The 27,168-nt window shown below is 39.3% G+C and overlaps 2 protein-coding genes across 3 annotated transcripts in view; one reads left to right on the top strand and one right to left on the bottom strand.

The window, feature by feature from the left end:
- LOC124619273 (protein Rae1) overlaps positions 1 to 26,332 on the bottom strand; it is a 47,059-nt gene extending 20,727 nt beyond the window's left edge. The window contains exons 1-5 of the mRNA XM_047145543.1: positions 26,058 to 26,332; positions 25,842 to 25,934; positions 25,537 to 25,710; positions 25,372 to 25,443; positions 13,969 to 14,122 (exon numbers count right to left, since the gene is read on the bottom strand). Of these exons, the coding sequence (XP_047001499.1) occupies positions 13,969 to 14,122; positions 25,372 to 25,443; positions 25,537 to 25,710; positions 25,842 to 25,934; positions 26,058 to 26,240 (676 nt within the window). The 5' untranslated portion in view covers positions 26,241 to 26,332. The remainder of the gene's footprint in view (positions 1 to 13,968; positions 14,123 to 25,371; positions 25,444 to 25,536; positions 25,711 to 25,841; positions 25,935 to 26,057) is intronic.
- Positions 26,333 to 26,594: 262 nt separating this feature from the next.
- Positions 26,595 to 27,168, top strand: part of LOC124619272 (probable aminopeptidase NPEPL1) — a 48,718-nt gene continuing 48,144 nt past the window's right edge. The window contains exons 1-2 of one of the 2 annotated variants that reach the window (XM_047145541.1): positions 26,595 to 26,876; positions 26,960 to 27,159. In XM_047145541.1, the coding sequence (XP_047001497.1) occupies positions 27,010 to 27,159 (150 nt within the window). In that variant the 5' untranslated portion in view covers positions 26,595 to 26,876; positions 26,960 to 27,009. Of the gene's footprint in view, positions 26,881 to 26,959; positions 27,160 to 27,168 lie in introns of both variants that reach the window. The other variant, XM_047145542.1, reaches the window with a different exon arrangement.

The following is a 27,168-nucleotide window of genomic DNA, read 5'->3' as shown; positions in this document are numbered from 1 at the left end:
ATGTCAGTGATAAAAAAGATCAAAATTGAGATCAAATTTACATTGATTCACAAATTAGCTGCCTTAATTCCAAACTGAATGAACCTGCTTTGAGAAGAAGTCCAAGAGGAAGTAACATTATATGTCGCAACTGTGACACTAAACAGAAGAAACGAGAAAGAAAGAAAAGTAATGTTTCATTAATAATAGCCTCCAAATCATGACAGCCGAAAGAATGATTGGAGCTGATGTAATTCGGGAACAACTGATAATTATAACAACATTGGGTGCTGAGAATGTAACATATGCTCCAGCATTATTTGTTGAAGTTTCAAGAACAAGAACACTACAGGTGTCATCAACTGGTGCTTGCACAGATGCTGTAATTGTTGAGTCTCGCCCCTATGGAAGCAGACACTGCCCCCGCTACAACTGTCGACGGAAGAGTGAAAACTGCTTTTAAATGGTGAAAATTGATGCAGCCAACATCACTGCTACGGAAGCAGACCAAACACCAATGCTGATGACAAGCAGACACCAGATGATTGTAAAAATGAATAAAGTCAGACAGAATTACCGGTGAAACAAATACTAACAAAGAGATAGAGGGGCTGGTCAGTACTTACCTCAGCTCAGTACAGCCAATAGATACACACAAAACAGAACCAAAAATTTATGTTCCTAGCTTTCGGAACAAATGTTCCTTCATCAGGGAGGAGAGAGGGGAAAGAAAGGGAAGAAGGGAAAGTGGATTCAGTTTCTCACAACCCAGGTTATGTAGCAACAGGGAAAGGAAAACAGGGAGGGTAGCAAGGATGGAGGCATGGTTGTCAGAGGGAAGCCAACGGATCTTTGGCTTCCCTCTGACAACCATGCCTCCATCCTTGCTACCCTCCCTTTTTCCTTTCCCTGTTGCTACATAACCTGGGTTGTGAGAAACTGAATCTACTTTCCCTTCTTCCCTTTCTTTCCCCTCTCTCCTCCCTGATGAAGGAACATTTGTTCCAAAAGCTAGGAACATAAATTTTTGGTTCTGTTTTGTGTGTATCTATCGGCTGTACTGAGCTGAGGTAAGTACTGGCCAGCCCCTCTATCTCTTTGTTAGTATTTGTTTCACATCTTTATATGAGATTTTCCATTAATCATTTAGAATTACCGGTGAGCATGTTTGTGAATTTTTATTAGTGAAAAAAGTAAAAAGACAGGACAAAAATTAACTATTTCTTTGTTAACAAGTTTAATACAGGGTGTTTCAAAAATGACCGGTATATTTGAAACGGCAATAAAAACTAAACGAGCAGCGAAAGAAATACACCGTTTGTTGCAATATGCTTGGGACAACAGTACATTTTCAGGCGGACAAACTTTCGAAATTACGGTAGTTACAATTTTCAACAACAGATGGCGCTGCATGTGATGTGAAAGATATAGAAGACAACGCAGTCCGTGGGTGCGCCATTCTGTACGTCGTCTTTCTGCTGTAAGCGTGTGCTGTTCACAACGTGCAAGTGTGCTGTGGACAACATGGTTTATTCCTTAGAACAGAGGATTTTTCTGGTGTTGGAATTCCACCGCCTAGAACACAGTGTTGTTGCAACAAGACGAAGTTTTCAACGAAGGTTTAATGTAACCAAAGGACCGAAAAGCGATACAATAAAGGATCTGTTTGAAAAATTTCAACGGACTGGGAACGTGACGGATGAACGTGCTGGAAAGGTAGGGCGACCGCGTACGGCAACCACAGAGGGCAACGCGCAGCTAGTGCAGCAGGTGATCCAACAGCGGCCTCGGGTTTCCGTTCGCCGTGTTGCAGCTGCGGTCCAAATGACACCAACGTCCACGTATCGTCTCATGCGCCAGAGTTTACACCTCTATCCATACAAAATTCAAACGCGGCAACCCCTCAGTGCCGCTACCATTGCTGCACGAGAGACATTCGCTAACGATATAGTGCACAGGATTGATGACGGCGATATGCATGAGGACAGCATTTGGTTTACTGACGAAGCTTATTTTTACCTGGACGGCTTCGTCAATAAACAGAACTGGCGCATATGGGGAACTGAAAAGCCCCATGTTGCAGTCCCATCGTCCCTGCATCCTGAAAAAGTACTGGTCTGGGCCGCCATTTCTTCCAAAGGAATCATTGGCCCATTTTTCAGATCCGAAACGATTACTGCATCACGTTATCTGGACATTCTTCGTGAATTTGTGGCGGTACAAACTGCCTTAGACGACACTGCGAACACCTCGTGGTTTATGCATGATGGTGCCCGGCCACATCGCACGGCCGACGTCTTTAATTTCCTGAATGAATATTTCGATGATCGTGTGATTGCTTTGGGCTATCCGAAACATACAGGAGGCGGCGTGGATTGGCCTCCCTATTCGCCAGACATGAACCCCTGTGACTTCTTTCTGTGGGGACACTTGAAAGACCAGGTGTACCGCCAGAATCCAGAAACAATTGAACAGCTGAAGCAGTACATCTCATCTGCATGTGAAGCCATTCCGCCAGACACGTTGTCAAAGGTTTTGGGTAATTTCATTCAGAGACTACACCATATTATTGCTACGAATGGTGGATATGTGGAAAATATCGTACTATAGAGTTTCCCAGACCGCAGCGCCATCTGTTGTTGAAAATTGTACCTACTGTAATTTTGAAAGTTTGTCCGCCTGAAAATGTACTGTTGTCCCAAGCATATTGCAACAAACGGTGTATTTCTATCGCTGCTCATTTAGTTTGTATTGCCGTTTCAAATATACCGGTCATTTTTGAAACACCCTGTATCTTTTGTAAGATTAAAAATGACCAGTAATGATTTTGACAAAATAAAAAAGATAAGTCATTTAAACAATTTCAACACATGATTATGGCTGTAGATATCAAGATCAAAATAGAGAGTTTAATCTTAGAATGGACAATTAAAATAAATAGTTAAATAATCAAAATAAAAAAAAAAAAAATAGAGAAACTGTCAACTGCCTTTGAGGCTTCTAACCAACATAATATCGACAGATTGGCTGAATTAAATGGTTGTGTGACAAAACTTGACAAGCCTGAAAGATCTACATCTACATCTACATGATTACTCTGCGATTCACATTTAAGTGCTTGGCAGAGGGTTCATCGAACCACAATCATACTACCTCTCTACCATTCCACTCCCTAACAGCGCGCAGGAAAAACGAACACCTAAACCTTTCTGTTCGAGCTCTGATTTCTCTTATTTTATTTTGATGATCATTCCTACCTATGTAGGTTGGGCTCAACAAAATATTTTTGCATTTGGAAGAGAAAGTTGGTGACTGAAATTTCGTAAATAGATCTCGCCGCGACGAAAAACGTCTTTGCTTTAATGACTTCCATCCCAACTCGCGTATGATATCTGCCACACTCTCTCCCCTATTATGTGATAATACAAAACGAGGTGCCCTTTTTCGCACCCTTTCGATGTCCTCCGTCAATCCCACCTGGTAAGGATCCCACACCGCGCAGCAATATTCTAACAGAGGACGAACAAGTTTAGTGTAAGCTGTCTCTTTAGTGAACTTGTTGCATCTTCTAAGTGTCTTGCCAGTGAAACGCAACCTTTGGCTCGCCTTCCCCACAATATTATCTATGTCGTCTTTCCAACTGAAGTTGTTCGTAATTTTAACACCCAGGTACTTAGTTGAATTGGCAGCCTTGAGAATTGTACTATTTATCAAGTAATCGAATTCCAACGGATTTCTTTTGGAACTCATGTGGATCACCTCACACGTTTCGTTACTTAGCATCAACTGCCACCCGCCACACCATACAGCAATCTTTTCTAAATCGCTTTGCAACTGATACTGGTCTTCGGATGACCTTACTAGCATCATCTGCGAACAACCTAAGAGAACTGCTCAGACTGTCATCCAGGTCATTTATATAGATCAGGAACTGCAGAGGTCCCAGGACGCTTCCGTGGGGAACACCCGATATCACTTCAGTTTTACTCGATGATTTGCCATCTATTACTACGAACTGCGACCTTCCTGGCAGGAAATCACGAATCCAGTCGCACAACTGAGACGATACCCCATAGGCCCGCAGCTTGATTAGAAGTCGCTTGTGAGGAACGATGTCAAAAGCTTTCCGGAAATCTAGAAATACGGAATCAACTTGAGATCCCCTGTCGATAGAGACCATTACTTCGTGCGAATAAAGAGCTAGCTGCGCTGCACAAGAACGATGTTTTCTGAAACCATGCTGATTACATATCAATAGATCGTTCCCTTCGAGGTTATCCATAATGTTTGAATACAGTATATGCTCCAAAACCCTACTGCAAACCGACATCAATGATATAGGTCTGTAGTTCAATGGATTACTCCTACTACCCTTCTTAAACACTGGTGCGACCTGTGCAATTTTCCAACCTGTAGGTACAGATCTATCGGTGAGCGAGCGGTTGTATATGATTGCTAAGTAGGGAGCTATTGTATCAGCGTAATCTGAAAGGAACCTAATCGGTATACAATCTGGACCTGAAGACTTGCCCGTATCAAGTGATTTGAGTTGCTTCACAACCCCTAAGGTAACTACTTCTAAGAAACTCATGCTAGCAGCTGTTAGTGTTTCAAATTCTGGAATATTCCATTCATCTTCCCTGGTGAAGGAATTTCGGAAAACTGTGTTCAATAACTCCGCTTTAGCGGCACAGTCGTCAGTAACAGTACCATCAGCACTGCGCAGTGAAGGTATTGACTGCCTCTTGCCACTTGTGAACTTTACATACGACCAGAATTTCTTCGGATTTTCTACCAAATTTCAAGACAATGTTTCGTTGTGGAACCTATTAAAGGCATCTCGCATTGAAGTCCGTGCCAAATTTCACGCATCTGTAAATTTTAGCCAATCTCCGGGATTTCATGTTCTTCTGAACTTCACATGCTTTTTCCGTTGCCTCTGCAACAGCATTCGGACCTGTTTTGTGTACCATGGGGGATCAGTTCCATCTCTTACCGATTTATGAGGTATGAATCTCTTTGAATTTAAGCCACATCTCGTCCACATTTGCATAGTCAGTTCGGAAGGAATGGAGATTGTCTCTTAGGAAGGCTTCTAGTGACACTTTATACGCTTTTTTAAATAAAATTATTTTGCGTTTGTTTCTGGTGGATTTGGAAGAAACGGTATTGAGCCTAGCTACAACGACCTTGTGATCACTAATCCCTGTATCAGTCATGATGCTCTCTATTAGCTCTGGATTGTTTGTGGCTAAGAGGTCAAGTGTGTTTTCGCAACCATTTACAATTTGTGTGGGTTCGTGGACTAACTGCTCGAAATAATTTTCGGAGAAATTATTTAGGACAATCTCGAAAGATGTTTTCTGCCTACCACCAGTTTTGAACAATTATTTTTGCCAACATATTGAGGTAAGGTTGAAGTCCCCACCAACTATAACCGTATGAGTGGGGTATTTATTTGTTACGAGATTCAAATTTTCTCTGAACTGTTCAGCAACTATATCATCGGAGTCTGGGGGTCGGTAGAAGGAGCCAATTATTAACTTAGTTTGGCTGTTAAGTATAACCTCCACTCATACCAATTCGCACGGAGTATCTACTTCGACTTCACTACAAGATAAATCACTACTGACAGACACAAACACTCCACCACCAATTCTGCCTAATCTATCTTTCCTGAACACCGTCTGAGACTTCGTAAAAATTTCTGCAGAACTTATTTCAGGCTTTAGTCAGCTTTCTGTACCTATAACGATTTCAGCTTCTGTGCTTTCTATTAGCGCTTGAAGCTCAGGGACTTTCCCAGCACAACTACAACAATTTACAACTACAATTCCGACTGTTCCTTGATCCAAGCATGTCCTGTATTTGCCACGCACCCTTTGAGATTGCAGCCCACCCCGTACTTTCCCGAGGCCTTCTAACCTAAAAAACTGTCCAGTCCACGCCACACACCATTGGCGAAAGTCAAGGAATCTGCAGCCAACACGGTCGCAAAACCGTCTGAGCCTCTGATTCAGACCCTCCACCCAGCTCTGCACCAAATGTCCGCAGTTGGTTCTGTCAATGATGCTGCGGATGGTGAGCTCTGCCTTCATCTCGTAAGCAAGACCGGCAGCCTTCACCAAATCAGATAGCCGCTGGAATCCAGAGAGAATTACCTCAGATCCAAAGCGACACACGTCATTAGTGCCAACATGTGCCACCACCTGCAGCTGGCTCCACCCTGTGCTCTTCATGGCATCCGGAAGGACCCTTTCCACATCAAGAATGACTCCACCCGGAATGCACACGGAGTGCACACTGGATCTTCCCATCCTTAGCCGCTATATCCCTAAGGGGCCCCATCACGCGCCTAACATTGGAGCTCCCAACTACCAATAAGCCCACCCTCTGTGATTGCACGGACCTTGAAGGCTGAGAATCATCCTCTGAAACAGGGCAGGCAGCTGCATCTGGCTCAGCCAGAGACAGTACCTGAAACCTGCTTGTCAGACGCACCGGGGAGGCTTTCTGATCAGCCTCCAGGGACGTCTTTCACTGCTTGCCACACCTTGGAACGACCTCCCAATCAACCACAGGGGAGGGCTCAGCCCCACTGCGGGCAGCAATCGGGGCAACCACAGCAGCAGACTGATCTGGGGACAGATGGGATGAGGTTGACATCCCCGTGATACCCAAATCTGGCTCCCCACAGTGGTGCCCATTGGCAACAGCCTCAAGCTGCGCGATCGAAGTCAGCGCCGCCTGCAGCTGTGAGCGAAGGGATGCCAACTCAGCCCTCATCCGAACACAGCAATCACAGCCCCTGTCCATTCTAAGCAATGTTGAACAACAGTTACTGAAACACGAGTCCGTGCCTAGATAACGCAAGGGAAACACGAAAAGAATGTATGAACTAAGCTATACAAATGCCTAACGACTGCGCTACAATCTGCCTGAATTTACGATTACAGTAACTAAAACTCAAAATTACACCTCCTATACGAAACTCACAAGCAATTTAAGTAAGAATCTACGAAGTAAACACAGAAAAGAAGCTACATACATATCTTTCTGCACTGTCGATGTGCACCAACTGGGAGCTCAGTAAAAGTAAATTTTACAGCAGAAACCACAAAGTAAAAATCTGATGTCACTGTAATCAGTGATCAATTAAACAATTTTAAACTTATGTTATGAGAAGAACTGGTTAAAAAGAAAATGTTTGAAAGAGGAGTTTAATAATAATTTAGAAGTTCTCCGAACTGAAGTCGTGGCAACTGTGCAGGAAGTATCAACTGATGTAAATCTCCAAACTAAATTACAGGAAGAGGGTTTCTTGGATGTAGCAACTGACTTAAGGAAAAACAAACACGAATTCAAATCTTTCAAGAAGAAGGTGAACTGTAACAATCATTTGATTACCGAACTGAAAGAAACATTTCAACAAAATTAGATTTAAGAAGGGGAAACAGAGTCAGTGCCAGCAGATTTTGTACCCAGAATAGAACTTTTTGAGAGTAGGTTACAGGAAATTACTAAGTAGATGGTGGAGATTGATAACCAAACATGTATCAAAAGTATTTTGATTTGAGAGAGAAATTAGAGGAACCTGGAAACAGGGGAGAATTAAAAGAAAGTAATGTACGCTGACCACAAATGTCAGGAAATGCAAATGAGTGGTGGAAGGAATTTCGTCTAGAAGGCAGAAGAAATCTATCCAATACATCTCCATGTTTCAAGCCTGAAGGGGAAATACACCCTATAGTCATTTTACGAACATTTGAATATTTTTTCCACTAATACAGAATGATGAAAAGAAAATCAAATTCGTAACAGGACATCTGAGGTCCAAAGTGGAAGAATGTGGAGCCCTTAATGTGAAGGAATTCCAGAGTTGGAAAGATTTTGAGACACAATTGAAAGAGAAATAATGGACAGAGGGAGAACAGCAAAAACTAATCCTAGAACTGACGGAGCCAAAACCATTCAACCTTTAAGGGGGTGGATTCTGGAAGTATTTTGAATGGCACCTTACAAGGGTAAAGTTCTTACATGAATCAATAAGTGAGAGTCATCTAATGAAGGTAATAATCAGTAAGATGCCCACCTACATACATGAGAAAATGATTGGGAAGGATTGGTCAAGAGTCAGTTGAATATTAAGTTACTTGGAACTATTGGATAACCTTAATAAAGGTCACAAAAAGAGGTGGGGAAGGAATGGTCAGATTTCATCAGGGAAAACTAAATCCCACCACGGGAAAATTAAACCCCACCATGGACTGACAATAGGTAAAATTAGTTGTTACTGTACAGTAAAGGAAGAAAGAAGTAATGAGCCATACATGAGGTTCAGATATAAAGGGAGAAAAATACTGGGCACAGATCGAATGAAGAAGGAAACAGGATTGCTGACACTGAAGATATCAAAAAGGAAGGAATGTTTTAAGAGTCCATGTAATCTAAAATAGATTGACAGGTATAATGGAGAAATGAGAATTGCAACAAGCGTCACAAAGTACCGCCACCTGTAGATTGTAATGATTAAATTGATATTTTTTAGTTTTCTACACTGCACTGATTATAGTTTTGAGTAATAGGAAAGGATTTTTATAATTTTTGTACACCTTTAATTGACTATAGTTAAGAAAGTGGGATTCTTAGTTAGCAGTGAGTTCTTGTAACACAAACCTACTGCAATTATGAAAATATAACTTTGTTTTCTCCATTAATAACCAAATTAGACCCTTACCCGCCAGTTATTTACAGGTTTTTCCATTGTGATGGTAGGGTAAAGAGAAAATGCTCTGCAGGGCAAGTAATCATCAAACCAGTGAAGTATCATGTATCAGAGAATCGTCACGATCAGTGACTGCAAATCTTTAACTTGACTGACAATTAAGTCTTATTTTTGCAAATAGTAGTGCTTTGTAATTTCTGTACTGGGATATTTTGTAGCAATGCAACTTGTAATGGGTTGAAATTATGTTATAATTTGTGTCTAGGTTAATGTCATTAAGCTATAATTTAATACGTTTTGTGGGCAGACTTCACTTTTAAGGATCTTAAAACAGCCAATGTACTTGGCTAAAAGTGGTCAGTGAAGAGGATTGTCTTGCTCAAATAAGAGGTGTTAAGGTTCTCAAGTACGTTTGTACTGGGACAATGGGGAGGGCAGGTACCTCGCACCCATGGACAGTTTATGCTTTTGTACTTTTCCCTGGAACCAGTCTCTGAGGATAAACATTTAAATAGGAATCTGGAACTACTCAGGAAAGAGATAATCTTTCCATAGTCTGGGGCCACAGTCATATAATACTGTTTAAATGTATGTTCCACCATTTAACTGTATAGACTGTTTATTTTATTGTACAGTCCTGATTTTAGTGAAACAAATACTAACAAAGAGATAGAGGGGCTGGCCAGTACTTACCTCAGCTCAGTACAGCCGATAGATACACAAAACAAAACAGAAAATTTACATTCCTAGCGTTCGGACCTTTGTTCATTCATCAGGGAGGAGAGAGGGGAAAGAAAGGGAAGAAGGGAAAGTGGATTCAGTTACTCACAACCCAGGTTATAAAGCAACAGGGAAAGGAAAACAGGGAGGGTAGCAAGGATGGAGGCATGGTTGTCAGAGGGAAGCCAAAGATATTCTGTAAGTACTGTGCCAGCTTCAAACCAAAGAGGATGCATACAGAAGTAAAGAGGTATATAATATAAAGATAAACACAACTATGTAGGATGAAAAGATGCGTGAATGGCTAAAGAGGAGAGGGAAAGAGGTGAAGACTGAAGAGTAAATGGGAGTGAGGTTGGTTAACGTAGGTTCAGTCCAGGGGGCTGGCAGGATGAATGGATGTGTTGGAGTGCAAGTTCCCATCTCCGCAGTTCCGAGGGACTGGTGTTGGGTGGGAGAAGCCAAATGGCACATACGGTGTAGCAGGTTCCTAGGTCCATAGAATTATGCTGGAGGGCACGCTCTGCTACTGGGTATTGGACATCTCCTAGGCGGACAGTTCACCTGTGTCCGCTCATGCGCTCAGCCAGTTTAGTTGTCATACCGATGTAAAAGGCTGTGCAGTGCAGGTATGTCAGCTGATAAATGACGTGTTGTTTCACATGTGGCCCTGCCTTGAATTGTGTATGTTTTACCAGTAGCGGGGCTGGAGTAGGTGGTTGTGGGGGATGCATGGGGCAAGTTTTGCAGCGGGGTCGGTTACAGGGGTAGGAAGCGCTGGGTAGAGAAGGTAATCTGGGAATATTGTAGGGTTTGACATGAATGGACACAGACGAACTGTCCGCCTAGGAGATGTCCAATACCCAGTAGCAGAGCATGCCCTCCAGCATAATTCTAGGGACCTAGGAGCCTGCTACACCGTATATGCCATTTGGCTTCTCCCACCCAACACCAGTCCCTCGGAACTGCGGAGATGGGAACTTGCACTCCATCCTTTCATCCCACCATCCCCCTTGACTGAACCTACGTTAAACAACCTCACTCCCATTTACTCTTCAGTCTTCTCCTCTTTCCCTTTCCTCTCTAGCCATTCACGCTTTCTTTTCATCCTACATAGTTGTGTTTATATTATATACCCCTTTACTTCTGTATGCATCCTCTTTGGTTTGAAGCTGGCACAGTACTTACAGTAGAATATCTTTGGCTTCCCTCTGACAAACATGCCTCCATCCTTGGTATCCTCCCTGTTTTCCTTTCCCTGTTGCTTCATAACCTGGGTTGTGAGTAACTGAATCCACTTTCCCTTCTTCCCTTTCGTTCCCCTCTCTCCTCCCTGATGAATGAACAAAGGTCCGAAAGCTTGGAATGTAAATTTTCTGTTCTGTTTTGTGTATCTATCGGCTGTACTGAGCTGAGGTAAGTACTGACCAGCCCCTCTATCTCTTTGTTAGTATTTGTTTCACATCTTTATATGAGACTTTCCATTAATTATTTAAATCCTGATTTTAGCCCTTTTTTCAAGTACTATGGTGTTAAGCATATCAGACTTCTGTAAACAAAGTCATCATCACAATGGATTAAACTTGATTATATACCTGCATTATAAAAGAAAGTTGAATATATTTTGATGATTTACTTCCTAATCAGGCAACTTTATAGATATGTGATATTAAATACCGTCCATGGGAAAGAGACATAGCATAAACAATTCAGGGTGACAGTTCTGTTCAATATAACTTTTTTATAATGAATCAGCTGGAAGTTAATTACAGTTGTTAACAAAGATTAATTTGATGAAACAGTTGCTAAAGGACTATTCTTGTTGTACTTACTACATCTGAGGGAGACAAACCTATATACGTATATAAAGCTAAAAGATCAATCTTGTTTGTGAAAAGAGTATTCAAACTGAAATTGTGTCATAACTCACAGTTTCTCGATGTTTTGTTAATTACAAACAGATATTTATGTGAAACCTGTGTTGTCAAAAATAGTAAATGCTTTCTCATGTGAAGTATAATGTGATCAGAGAAAATAAAAAAAATAAATGAAAGAGTGACAACCACTGCACAACACCATAATCTCCTATTTAGTTATATTGGCTGGAGAACGTAACTCATTGTGCACAGTGTCACTTACAAGCCAGAAGTTCATAAAATATGAGGGGGAATTGTTTGTGTATGTAAAAACAACTATAGAGGGTGTTACAAAAAGGTACGGCCAAACTTTCAGGAAACATTCCTCACACACAAATAAAGAAAAGATGTTATGTGGACATGTGTCCGGAAACGCTTAATTTCCATGTTAGTGCTCATTTTAGTTTCGTCAGTATGTATTGTACTTCCTCGATTCACCACCAGTTGGCCCAATTGAAGGAAGGTAATGTTGACTTCGGTGCTTGTGTTGACATGCAACTCACTGCTCTACAGTACTAGCATCACATCAGTACGTAGCATCAACAGGTTAGTGTTCATCACGAACGTGGTTTTGCAGTCAGTGCAATGTTTACAAATGCGGAGTTGGCAGATGCCCATTTGATGTATGGATTAGCACGGGGCAATAGCCGTGGCACGGTACGTTTGTATTGAGACAGATTTCCAGAACGAAGGTGCCCCGACAGGAAGACGTTCGAAGCATTTGATCGGCATCTTAGGGAGCACAGAACATTCCAGCCTATGACTCGCGACTGGGGAAGACCTAGAACGACGAGGACGCCTGCAATGAACGAGGCAATTCTTCGTGCAGTTGACGATAACCCTAATGTCTGCGTCAGAGAAGATGATGCTGTACAAGGTAGCGTTGACCATGTCACTGTATGGAGAGTGCTACGGGACAACCAGTTGTTTCCGTACCATGTACAGCGTGTGCAGGCATTATCAGCAGCTGATTGGCCTCCACGGGTACACTTCTGCGAATGGTTCATCCAACAATGTGTCAATCCTCATTTCAGTGCAAATTCTCTCTTTACGGATGAGGCTTCATTCCAACGTGATCAAATTGTAAATTTTCACAATCAACATGTGTGGGCTGACGAGAATCCGCACGCAATTGTGCAATCACGTCACCAACACAGATTTTCTGTGAACGTTTGGGCAGGCATTGTAGGTGATGTCTTGATTGGGCCCCATGTTCTTCCACCTACGCTCAATGGAGCACGTTTTCATGATTTCATACGGGATACTCTACCTGTGCTGCTAGAACATGTGCCTTTACAAGTACGACACAACATGTGGTTCATGCACGATGGAGCTCCCGCACATTTCAGTTGAAGTGTTCGTACGCTTCTCAACAACAGATTCGGTGACCAATGGATCAGTAGAGGCGGACCAATTCCATGCCCTCCACGCTCTCCTGACCTCAACTCTCTTGACTTTCATTTATGGGGGGCATTTGAAAGCTCTTGTCTACGCAACCCCGGTACCAAATGTAGAGACTCTTCGTGCTCGTATTGTGGACGGCTGTGATACAATACGCCATTCTCCAGGGCTGCATCAGCGCATCAGGGATTCCATGCGACGGAGGGTGGATGCATGTATTCTCGCTAACAGAGGACATTTTGAACATTTCCTGTAACAAAGTGTTTGAAGTCACGCTGGTACGTTCTGTTGCTGTGTATGTTTCCATTCCATGATTAATGTGATTTGAAGAGAAGTAATAAAATGAGCTCTAACATCGAAAGTAAGCGTTTCCGGACACATGTCCACATAACATATTTTCTTTCTTTGTGTGTGAGGAATGTTTCCTGAAAGTTTGGCCATACCTTTTTGTAACACCCTATATACATACAGAACTTTGAATTTCCTTTTCTGTTTACACTGTTGAATACTATAGTTACTATCAGAAACAGACTTTCTTACCTTTGATTGGGCAGTTAGTAAGGAGGCTATGTAATGTCACAAAATTGCCCATGTTTACGTTTGTACTCTTACTACTAATGCAATCACGGGTGTTGCGGTCCACTAATATACTATTATTTAAGGTTTTAATTGTATTCTAAAAGAATTTAATTCTGTTAGTTCCTTTTTTTAAAACTGTCTTTTATTTTCACATGAGGAAAATGAGCATCATGACTGAATGAAGTTCGTTTGCCACATAGCATTAAGTGGACTCTGTAGCGCCTGCTGTGCTCACCAACGAAACTGATTGGACAAACTCCATGATGCTTCAGATATTAAGCAATTTGTAGCTTTTATGAGGAAATATATTAATACTAGTATACAAAAAGAGGGTATATCAGCAATAAAAATAGATCAAAACTGATAACACAATTATATACTGAACCACGAATTAGCTGCATTTCCCCCAATCTGATTAAACCAGATTGTGAGAAGTAGTCCAAGGGGAAGAAACATTATAATATCCTAAAGCCTGACTAGCTGTTAAGTTTGCTTTAAGATTCCTCTATGTACACTATGGTTAGCAAAGTTTTTAACCTCTTCTGTGTTCTATCATCACAAAGTAATAAACAAAACTTCTTGAACTACATGGAAGGGATGATTTCATCTCCATTAGTTCGAGTCAAATGTTATCTTAATTTTATTCACCTGTAGGTGACTTCTTTTTGTCACGGAAAATTGCAACACATCGATGTTGATACTTGAGGGGTGATTCAATACGTTTGTACTCCTGGGGTTTCCCTTCTAATTGATACACTATGAGTCCTCGGCCGGCAGTACCTACCACTGCCATTGGAAAATCCTGAAACATAGTTGATGACACAGAAATATAAAAAAATTGGCCAATACCAAATCAGTTATTTTTTACTGCTTACTATTTTTAAAATTAAGACACAAGAAATTTTATTATTATTACTATCATTTTGTTTCAGTTTAGGGGTGTATGGCAGACTGTTCATTTTTTTGTCCTTATGAGGTTAGGTAATACAGCACTACGCATACTTTAAATGCAATTAATACTATCACGCGTTGTGGAACAACTAATGGAATATAATGGCAGTTCCAAAAATAGGAAGTGTAGTACTATAAAAATACCAATTAATACATGGAAAGAAACATATTCAGAGCATTACAAAATGCAAACTCAGGAAATCAAGCTTTTCAATCAAGGCTGTATCTGTACCTAGAGATTGTGCCCTATTTAGACCCATCAGAGTATACTATAACATGGTTGTAGTTACTTTAGTACTCCTGCTGCTGCTGGACTTGCAAATGGAAGATATACATATGCTGATATGCATAACATTGCCCACAAGTCGAGGGCACCTCCAACAGGGTATGCAATGACATTGCAGGCTGCTGCATGAAATTCTATAGTGGGACAACATAAGACTGCTTGTTGATAGCTTGCCCTCAATTTTTCTTTGCTAGCTGCTGGGTAACTAGTGATGGGACTGTAACATGCAATCCAAGAGCTGGTATAACATTTCTGTATAGTGCTTCTATTTGATGAGCATGTTGTTTCCACCACTGTAAGACTTACTTGGAACTGTACTTAATATTATAATTGCCATACATTTGCACAACAAAGTAGTATGCTTGGACTTAACATAAATTGAATCAGGAACTATTAATGTTTGGTTTTTGTGAATTAATGTGCAATTCAGTCTGTTGTTACAGAGTGCTAATTCGGCCCCATAGTGAGGGTTACAAAAGTAACCATTTAAAATTTCTTTGAACACAGACTTAAAATCATGTTCTGAAATACTCTTAGAAACCAGAGGTTGTAAACAACTTCTCAATCTGATGAGCATTGTTTCAAATCATATTATATCCATCAAATGACAAAATTGAGGTTAATACACTTTCATATAGTTTCTGAAGCAATTTTCATGTTTTGAAACTGTAACAAATCTTATTCACTAACACTGTAAATAGCTGCTGAAAACTAGCTGTTGTTTCAAATCATATCAATCCTCTATAGAGTGTGTTTCAAACTGTATTGTGGCCAACATTAACACTACATGAAGCTGTTACTTTGCTCAGCTGATTATGCTGACAACAAGCTTACTTTTCTCTGCAATGCTAAATCTAAATCTTCAACAACAGCTGCTGTCTGTAAAGGAAGAGCTTTTTCAATTATGAAGGAAAAAATTTCTGCAAGTGATAATTCAAGAGGTGGCCAAAAGCGGTAAAAGAAAATTTGTCCATCAGTAGAGTGAGTGAAACGAGCAGGAAGATTAGTGTTTAATGTCCCGTTGACAGCGAGGTCATAAGAGACAGAGGACAAGCTCAGATTAGGTAAGGATAGGGAAGAAAATCAGTCGTGCCTTTTCAAAGGAATCATCCTGGTATTTTCCTGAAGCAATTTAAGGAAATCATGGAAAACCTACATCAGGATGGCCGGGCGCAGTTTGAACTGTCCTCCCAAATGCGAGTCCAGTATGCTAAGTCCTGTGCCACCTCGTTCGATGTGAAGCAAAGAAGGCTGATGTGAATAATGTTTTCGGGATAACTGGAGCAGCATAGGAGATTTATATTTCAATGCTAACATTTAATATTAAATTGCTATGGTAAATGGCAATGAGGAAAAAGTAAGTACTGTATGTCAGTTTGTGGTTGCTTGGAAGAAGGAGAACTGAACCAAATTTGAAGAGAAACCAATAGGATGGTCATTATGAACATACTATAAATCGAAACATTTAACCATAAGATTTAGATTTTGGATTGACTATTTCAATAATAACACAAACAAGTATTTACATAACACTGTATATCATTAAAGAATTATAGCAGAAACAGGATGTTAATTATATATCAGAATGATTAATGTGAATATTTTTATTGCATAATAACATGGTTTTCAATAACAACATGTTGGTTTGATACAAATCCTATTAAAGTCAATTGACAAATATACATTAGAATGTATATTGTGAAAAATTTAATTTTGCATTAAAAGACAATGCTCTTCTATAGTAATAACAAAAATAATTGGTTAGCTATGTATTTACTTTATTATGATTTTTGTTTATATATTTTACAGATTACTGGATCAATGGATATTAAATCCAAATCATTTTCCTTGAACCTGAAGAACCCAACTGCAAATAGATTCCACTTTTTCATGTTTTTAGAAGTAAGCCTCAATCACAATACCTTCATATTTCACAACAGTAAAATTTTGTTTCCTGAACATAAAAGATTTGAAATGATGCTCCTCATCTGTTAAGGATAGCATTTTACCTCCACATCTATGGTTAACATGAAACTAGAATGGTTTTGTCGTCTTAAGAGCCACTTCACTGTAGAGTGTACACCATTTTGGAAAGCTGTTAAGTATGAAAGTGACAAAGTGCTGTATGTTTGTTGCAGAAAGAAGAGATGCAATATGATGGCAAGTGGTGTCTCACCAGCCTCAACACCCCACAAGCTTTTGCTTTTGTTACATGCTCATTCTCTTGAATGAAAAGGCTGTAACTTTCAGATATGGACGTTGAAATTAAGCATATCTTGTGCAACTGTAATCCAGCCAGCATCACAGAAAAGCCTTATAGAATTTCAGAATGTGTGTTCAGTCTGGTTCTCATGGTTTGTGGCTCAGGTGTGTAAGATGATGGGTGACTTATGGATTTGAGATATTTTAGATGCGAGAAAACATGAAATTTCTTGGTGGAAAGTTATGCTTATATTTTGAGTGCCCTTCATCCATAATCATGAATGTGAACATATACTGTTCTTCCCGAAGATAACTTAAAACACGAGTGGACAACCGGCAGCACGCAGCCCAGACCCAGCCTCCACTGGTTTCAATTTGGCCTGCGGTAGAAATTCGTACTCTGCCTGTGACACATTTTCAGATGTTCACCATTCTATTGTTCGCATTATTCCAGTTTGGTTTCTGCATAATACTGCTGATATATGCCAAGTGATTTATACTATTAAACGCTTTAAAATAAATAAAAAAGTGATGTTCCTTTTGTGTTACAGTAACAATCCATGCCTATGCAACCAGTCATTGAAAGTATTTTTGGACAAATATTTAAAAAAGTGCCTGCTAATAAAGTTTGGTGATATTAGTACATTTACGTTTAAAACTCTGTAATGACCTGCTTGTGGCCATATATCATGAATTTATTCCTAATCACTTTTCAACTAGGATTGCTTGTTTCATTGCCATATTTTGCTTTCCTGTTCTTTCTCACACTAACATCAGTAAATACTTCTTGTCGACTGTGAACATATTAGATCACTGCAACTGTTGAAACTGAAGGTAATTTATAAATAATTAGGTGCAACCAGCTGCTTTTATTATTGACATTTATTTTTCCATGATATTTATTTATATGCCATGAATGTTGTTTCTTACGAACAACATTGCATAATTTTGTAATGGAAGATTTTATGGCAGCTACTGTAAAACACTGTAAGTAAAGAAACAATGTTGACTAAATATAAATAAATGCAAACATCTGAAAATGGAATGAACAGATAATGAATTTACTCTCAAAAACACTTGTTCTGAGGTACAATTTATTGACATGGCACATCGGGAAAGGGGTGCCATTCATACCAGTGTGTTGTGTTATACACATTAACATCATGGGAACTACAGTTTTAATTCATGTGCTAGGAGTGTTGCTGTCGCGTCACGTGACAAGCCAGCCCGCAAGTTTAAGTAAGAATTTGAATCAGGCCCGTGGGTCACCAAAGGGTGCCCATGTGCCTCATCATTTAGCACATGCCTCCAACCTATTATCTGACAACTGAAGGTGATTGATTGATTGATTGATTGAGGGGGAGGGGGGTTATGGGACTAAACGGCAAGGTCATCAGACCTGCAATTGGAAATCATGGCTATTAGGAAAACTACAAGGTAACAAAAACATCCACATAAAGAATCACTGAATAGGGCTTTACACTGTGTACAATATACTATTAATAACTATAGCAAACATGGCTACATTTAAAATAAGTTATTGGTAGATGCTACTGTTCTGACCAAAACAGTTAAGGGTGCATTGTATGTGAAATTCGTTGAAATTTGACATTTTCTGTTTTCTACTCCAGAATGTACTTTGGACTTCCTGAACATTTTGGTATACATTAAAAACAGACAATTGAGAGACCTTCAAATGATATTTTGAATATTGACATGTGACCGTCAAATTTCACAGCTACGCTTATACTGCCACAGTTGAGAAGTCACATCTTGGGAACTACGCAGTCTAGAAGGCTGTGAATTGCTTTGTTTTGTGCCTACTGCTACGTCTCAGAAGTTGGCATTACAAATAAACAAATCAGTCCTTAGTTTATTTACGTATAAAAAGAAATAGAAGTTAGCTTACTCCAAAAATAGCCGATAATCACACTACTTTCAATGAAAACTAGTATCAGAAAAGTAATTGATGAATTACAGGAAAATTTTGGGAAGGCCATTAGAGATAACTGTGACAATTTAGAGAAGATGAAAAGAGCTGTGTGGAGCACTTTCTTTCATCGAATATCAACCAATGAAAAGCCATGTCATGCTTTGTGTCCACCTTCACCAAACACTTGGTGTAAATATAGGCAAGCTGAATTTTCTGGCACCCTGTATGAATTTACACAAACATTCTCCTCCTTTGACAGTAATGGAGGCAATCAAACCTATTTACAGAGATTTGGCAAATCCTGAGCTACTAAAGAAGTGTTTACATGGGAAGACCCAGAATGTTAATGAGTCCTTCAATAATGTTGTAGGGTGTCGTGTGCCTGAAAAAGAATTTCTTGGCCTTATGACTCTAAAGTTAGCAGTGCCTGATGCTGTAATAACTTTTAATGGTGGGAACTATGGAAGACTTAAGGTTCTGGAGAAATTAGGGTAAGATTTGGATAGAACACAGCTAAATGACTGCGGGAACTGGATGAGCTTCATGTACGTGAAGCAGAGTTAGCTGCCAAATCACAAAACAACCAAGAAAGAAAAAGAGGAGGCAAGCACTGGGCTGTTGTGACACTGAAGATGACACAGACTATGGGCCAGGGCAATTCTAGTGGACAAAAGACGCACAAATGTAAGCCTGTCTAAGAACTTGTAATAAAAAAAGTTTTAAACCTCAATACCCCAAACTACATTTTTTGCAATAAATGACCCATTTTCTAAAATCGTACTGATGGTAGAGACACGAAATTTTCACAGCATGCCAAGTGTGAGATTCAACACATATGGAACTAGAATAATTAAAATATCTGGAGTTGTTTTGGTTTTATGTTCTTTTATTTACAAAATTTTGTCAAAAAATTTGAGTGTTTGGAAAAAAAAAGATAACATGCCTCACAATACAATTTAGTAATAATTCTAGTTCGGTGTATCTAGAAAGACGCATTCAATAATTATAGAAAATTGTAAGTTGGTGTTTCAAAAAGTTTCCAAGATAATGGGCACAGAATTCAACAATTGAACTTTGGCGGCATAGGGCATACAATGTCCCCGTAAGTAAGGCATGGCCCCCAAAAGTCTAAAGAAATTTTTGTAGAGAAACGATCACAAGAAGATGAGAGTCATCACTAGAAGCCACATCACTGGAGATGTACCAATGACACTGTGCCTCAAGTTGTCTGAGAAGGATATACTTCTCTACAGCCACCCCCCCCCCCCCCCCCCCCGTAGGTAAGTTATCAATGGTGTATAACTATGAATTCACAATAGATGTGACTTCAGAGTTTCTTAGTTTCTAGAGCCTATTTTAACCAGTTGCTCACTATATCCTGCAAAGTCTCACCCACACAGCTTGAAATAACAATACTGTGTTAACTATTTTGACACATACAGCCCTTCCTTGGATTGAAGAGAGGAACTACAATTGCCTCCCTCCAGGAATCAGTACATTGTTGTATACAAGATTTGGTCAAATGAAGTGAGTTTCCTTTTCCTGTCCATTAAAATGCTGCAAGTGGGACAATATTTAAATCCAATGTTGATAATATTTTTCACATGGATTAGAGGCAGTTGTGTTGTTTTTTTATGATGGCAATCAGATCCCATCTCTTCCTTTTTAGAGGTGACAGAAAGCTTCGTTTTAGCTAGCTACAGCTGCAATGCTAGTATAATGCTCTGACTTTCTCTGGTCGGTACTCTAGTGACTGTCTAGGAGCTGTTAGGAGACTGCCTGGACTCTATAAGTACAGATACGTAATCTTCTTGACTGTACAAGGGGATACCCAAAGGAAAAAAAATTTATTTTTCAGCTTATTTAGTCACTTTTAAGCACAAACCTTCAATCCCCTTAACAGTACTCTCCACTTGCACTAACACACTCTTCTACTCTTTTATTCCATATTTCAAAACATTGTTTAAATTCATCTTTACTGATGCTTGACAGCACCTCCATCTTTTTTCCTTCACCTCGGCAACATCAACAAAACATTTTCCTTTCATGTCCGTTTTCATTCTAGGAAACAAAAAAAGATTACATGGGGAAATGTCTGGTGACAGTGGGGGTGGGTATGGGGGGGAGGAGGGATGGAGGTTGAGGAACAGGGGTCATACCAGTTTTGGTCATGAATTGTCATACAGACACAACTGTGGGAGCAGGAACATCGCCGTGATGAAAAAAACCAGTCACCCAATTGCCACAAATGAGGCCACTTCCACTGCACATTTTTGCACAGTCTTTTCAAAATTTCCAAGAAGAAAGCCCGTTAACTGTCTTACCCTGAAGAACAAATTCTGAATAGATGACTCCTCTCACATCGAAAAAGCAAATTGGCAGTGTTATAATGTTTGACTTCATCTGATGAGCTTCCTTGGGGCGAGGTGAACTAGAAGTATTCCACTGCTTGACTGTTGCTGTGATTCACAATTGTTGCTATGACTGTTGCTGTGATTCACAATTGTTGCTATGACTGTTGCTGTGATTCACAATTGTTGCTACAGCATCTAGCTTTGCCACATGTACCAATTTTTGAAAAAAGTTTGGATCATTTCAGAACTCTTCTTTCAAAGCACAGCATGTTTCCTCCTCCTTATTGTTCAACATTTAACAGTCGTGGCACGAATTTCGCAGTCACACTTTTCGTTTCCAAACCTCCTGTCCCAACTCAATGACCTCAAGTCATTCCCAACAGCTCCACAATTTCTTTAATGGCCCATGTTTATCTCTGTTGATGAGTACATGAATGTTTTCAACATTTTTGTGTGTTTGGGCCATTGAAGGATACCAAAACAAGATTTGTCATTAACTGACATTTCACCATTTCTGAAACAGGAACAACCACTCAAACACTTGAAATTTCCCCATAGCATCATCCTTGTACACCATTTTGAACATTTCAAGAGTTTCTGTTCCACTTTTTCCAAGCAAAAGTGAAATTTCACCATGGCATGTAGTTCATGAAAATCAGCCATTGCAAAAACAACTATCTCACGAAGCAGTTGTCACTATAAACTCTGCCAAAACTAGTTGTGACCTCCTTCAGTGAGTGTACTCGGCTTAATGACTGGAATGTTTACTCTATGTGATCCTAGCATTAAAATTCAGTACTAGAAAATCTCTGCCCACCAGAAAATTAGTTCATTACTTTTGGGTACCCCCTCATACATGTCCAGCCTAGGGATCTTGTGGTAAATCACATGCATGGAAACTGAGAGCGCACAGGATTGAATCTGTTGGACCACAGATTTTTCGTTGTTTTAACCTAGCCTTTACCCCTCAACGATGCAAGGAGTTGGTAGAAATGACGTGACTTGCAATCCATGTTAAACTGGAGATCCCTCGTCCCCTGTTGGATAACTGGGGTAAGTTAGGTATATGCAAGTCGCCGAAGTTGCAGCCAATTTAATGACTTGCACTAAGCCACTGAGCCAAACACAACAATAATAATAATCATAATCATCATCATCATCATCATCTATATACATAATTATGGTTGTACAAAACCCTCAGAGCATTAAGACCCATTCGCATTAGTCCAGTTTTTTTAAATTAGCACTTAGGTTGCCAACCCGACTGGACTGTTTTCCTACGTTTCACATATACAGTAATCATTCATATAGTTTTCAACTGTTCAGTACTGTGCTGTTATTGATTTAGCACATAATTTTGTGGTACAAAGAAGCTCTTCGCAGTAGCACTCACAAAGATAGTGAATTAACACTGCTTTTGGTTTCAACAGTAGCTATTAATTGATATTCACCACTCTTGTCATAGATAGATCAGTTGGCTCCAGACCACCAGACATAATGGGAAGTGGTGAGGGTGCCAGACGTATCTTAGTTCTTGCCATTTGCTGAAGGCCAAATTCCACATTCTACCCAGTGCACTCTTTCTTTAGTATATCTTTTCTCTCTACTGAAACTGTTGGGACAGATCTGCAGTTCAAAAGCTTCAGTAATTGCCGAATGTAATACTTTGAGATCATAGCTAACATTTGGTAACTTTTTACACATAACACAAGCTACAGTACAGAGCATGATGCTGGGAAATTAATAGCAATACGGTATTAATCATTACTTATAGTGTCCCATCAGGGTCTATGAGTGGGAGGCAAATGACTGTGACTGTACACACACAAATCTCTCATGTTCCCTAAATAAGTAATAATTCAAGCAGCAGAATTGTGCAGTGTACCTTGAGTACTGGTTCTCTAAATTTACCAAAGAAGTTTCCACAAAGACACTGAACGTATCTGCGAGTGATCCGCATTCAGGTTTCCTGTTACATATGACATTTACTACTTATCTATGTTGGACTTACGCACATTGGTGAGGACAAGGTCTTTAACAGCAGATTCATCACTTCCCCTTGTTATATTAGCTCTGAGCGACAATGGGAGCTTCAGCTTAAGCTTAAATACTTTAAGTAACAAAATTTACTAACAAGAGAAAATGAAAATTATTCACAAAAGAGAATCAAAATCATTTAGATCCACATACAGTTATATTCACACAATATAAAGGCTCAGTTTATTTGGAAATTTTTTCTGCCCCAAAAATGTATGTTAGACTAATAAACAGCTGGTACATAACCAAGATAAACTGTAATAATTTGCCAGTTAGGTTACTAACTAAACTGAGCATTCAACTAATAGTTATGTTAATATACACAGAAAGTAACTGCTCAAATGTATGAAAGGAAAATATGAAACACAACCTACAGGCGCATCACACTATTTTAACAAGAGTAGTAAGGGTGATATGAAGGTGTACTGTGACTGCTTTAATGACTTTGGCTTTGAATTTTGCATGCAACCAGGTTGGATACAAGGCAAATGTGTAGGCTGTGAGCGGTGAAGTATCCCAGTTGAATAAAGACCTGCAGCAAATAATGACAACACAAAGAACTGTCAGGTCTATAAAACATAAAATCTTTGGACTTATCTCAATTCCAGTTTTCCTTTTTTATTATTTCCATTAGCTGCTCTCGTGACTGTTTATAACTTCATCTACTGTCAATGTTTAAAATTACAACTACTGGGAAGACTCTGTAATGAATATGTCCTGGCATTAGGGAACTGTCCGATTCCGCCTGCCTGCTTTGACCTATGACATCACCAGTACAGCTGGAACACTCACTTCCACCTAATGCAATATAGTGATTATAATGTCACTACATACATATGCGAACAAAAAAGTAACACAATTTTTTTCGCTCCAACAGTAAAATGAAGTTAATTGGAAAACTGCTGGTAATAGAGGGTTTAGGGTGGTGAAAAGCTAAATATACGATAATACAAAAAATGGCACCAACCCAAAATAAATATTATCAAAAAAAAAAAAAAAAAAAAAAAAAATCTCAACATACAATACAGTGTTATAAGCAAAAAACCACAGGAATCTTATATTTCAATTGACCTATAAAGTTAAACAAAGCCCTCAATGCCAAAAAAACAACATATGCATTTCCTAAATGGGGTATCACAAAATTCCCTATACCTATATAGCTCAAGCAAAGCTCTAGATACCTGCAACCCAAACATAAGTAAAAAAACTAGTTCAACAAACTGCACAAGAGCTAAATAGCACACAAACATCCAACAATATGAAAAGCACAACTCGAAAACACAACAACCCCCAAATTCCCTAAATCAACTGAACTATAACAAAAAGAAAGATGATGAAACTTACCAAACAAAAGCGCTGGCAGGTCGATAGACACACAAACAAACACAAACATACACACAAAATTCTAGCTTTCGCAACCAATGGTTGCCTCGTCAGGAAAGAGGGAAGGAGAAGGAAAGACAAAAGGATATAGGTTTTAAGGGAGAGGGTAAGGAGTCATTCCAATCCCGGGAGCGGAAAGACTTACCTTAGGGGGAAAAAAGGACAGGTATACACTCGCACACACACACATATCCATCCACACATACACAGACACAAGCAGACAAAGATGACACCTAACATACTCCACTACCAGTCCAAAAAACTGCAAACCTTAATGGACAACAACATGTCTCCATCCAAATCCAAACCCAATGAATGGGTCTAGCTTGTAACTTATCAGTCATGCCCATGCCTAATAAAAAACCATTAAAAATATTAAGTTTCATTCTACATGCAATACACAAAGCTAATCACACCTAACAAAAATGCCAAATACATAAACCACATAAACCAATAAATCATAATACCTCAATGGAAACAAAGCACACACTTTCAAGTTCACAGATTATCAAGACTCAAATCAACCCAATACTACAAGTTACAAGAACAACTTTACATGTCAACATCCACCACCAGAGTATAACACCTACTATAACATGAAATCTACAAAAACAAACCCGCTCAAAAACACCGCACCACAGTGACGTCACACACTGTAACACCAATACATCAATGGATCAAAGAAGACAGATGGAATCCTGAGACTTCTGTAGACCTGTGTCTTCTAGTTTTGGTGACAGCAACAGTAGATTGTATATGACAACACATATAATACCAAACATCCTGATTAAATATTTGATGTCACTACGAAGTTAATGAAATATAAAGGCAAGTCTCATGCACATAATGTTAATCTTCCAACAAAAAGAGAAGTTAACCACAGGATAATACAAAACTATACTTACAACATCTGCACAATATACCCTTTCCGGAAGAGTGATACTTAGCATGGGGGTTGCACTTCGCGTGTCCCAGAACTGAAAAAACATACATATAATTTTATCATACATATGCATCCATTAGCTTTCAAATGTTTCAAAACTAACAAATACTCTTGCTATTCCACAAACCTTGAGAGTTTTGTCCCATGATCCAGTCATTAAACAAGAATACATGTTTCCTTTTATCCAGTGACATGTTTTCACCGGTGCATCATGCTGGGCAACTTGCACTGTCTGGTTGCTATTCAGATCCCAACATTTTACCATCTTATCGCAAGAAGCCATAAAGACTTTAGTCCCGTCCTGTGATAAAATAATAGTCTCAAATTTAAATTTCGTACATCTTGGTAAATGACAATGTAATGTTTTCTTACATGAAACATATTCTAAGATTTCAGCAAAATGTCCATTCGAAATGTAATGTTAACACTTACATCGCTCCAACATACGTCCAGTACTGGACCCTGCATGGTCTGCATTGACTTGGGAATTGTTTTTCCTGTCTGTTCAACTTCCCAGCAGCGGACCTTTGTGAAAAATCTCAACATTATTCAGACTACAAAATATAATTGTCATATTGCACAATACACCGATTTAAAGGAAATTAATTATACGATTTCCACAATATTTCTCTCGTCTTATGCACTTACGTTGTTGTCCCAGCTTCCAGCTATCAAAAAATTTTGTGGAATTGTGGCGGGACTGAACGCTAAAGACGACACTGAATCGTCAGGAGGGGACGTAACTTCAAAATCTTTCATTGGGTTAGCTGACGATGGAGTAGTCGTTGTGCCATACCCCGATGTATTACCCAATGTACTTTGATTAAACATTCTGAGTTCTAAAACTTCCTGCAACTAAATACTGTCAACAACCTTACTAACACTTCCAGAGAATACACTGCACATTCAAAACAAAAACATGACGCATAGGGGTCAAAGAATTTACAGGAAGAGATCCCGCAGCATAGAAGAAAAATAATACAAAGGACCCCCTTCGCCACATTTAGTTTTCTATTGTAATTATATTTCTTTACTTAGCTATTGAATCTCCATACTGTTGTTCATGATAATACAGACTAATAAGCAATGCTTACGTAAATTAAAAACACGAGACACTACTGACGCCATGTAATTTAAATTCCATGGTTACCAGAGTCCTTCACAACTTAGTTTACATCATGTTTATCTGATGACTACAGTGTTCTTGAACTGATAAGATATTACATGAGTATTTTTTTTTCTTATATAAGTGACGTTAACTGAGTTGTGTTGTAAAAACATTGAAGGCAAAAGTAACAGATTTAACAACACTGATTTTGTTTACAGACTCTATTTGCTACTACTTGGATTAACGGAACTTTAGCGTTTGTGTTTGATATTTGTGTTCAATTTTTAAGCAGAGTAGCTTTAGAAATCGTGGAGCTTATTGTAAAGTAACAGTGTGGACGTTCTTCTTGTATTTCAAACGTGGGTCAGAGAAGAAGATTTTATTTAATCCTTCCCTTATCATTGACGTGACATGCATTTTTTACGGTTCTGTACAATTCCAGGATTAGTAATACAAAGACGGTTTGGCACCAGCAGACTTTGCTTATCAGCTATGCCTGCAGTGAAGCTGGAATTCCAGGATGGTTTAACGCCAAGCGATCCGCAAAAGAAACCAGTATTAATTGTAGGCCAGTTAAAAAATCTGGCAAAAGTGAAATATAACGATATAAAAATAAAGTTAGAACCTAGAGTGACAGAAGAGGTAAATGGC

This window comes from Schistocerca americana, chromosome 6 (assembly GCF_021461395.2).
Source record: "Schistocerca americana isolate TAMUIC-IGC-003095 chromosome 6, iqSchAmer2.1, whole genome shotgun sequence".
Lineage (NCBI taxonomy): Eukaryota > Metazoa > Arthropoda > Insecta > Orthoptera > Acrididae > Schistocerca > Schistocerca americana.
The sequence above is the reverse complement of the archived record's forward strand: the minus strand, read 5'-3'. Positions and strand labels throughout refer to the sequence as shown.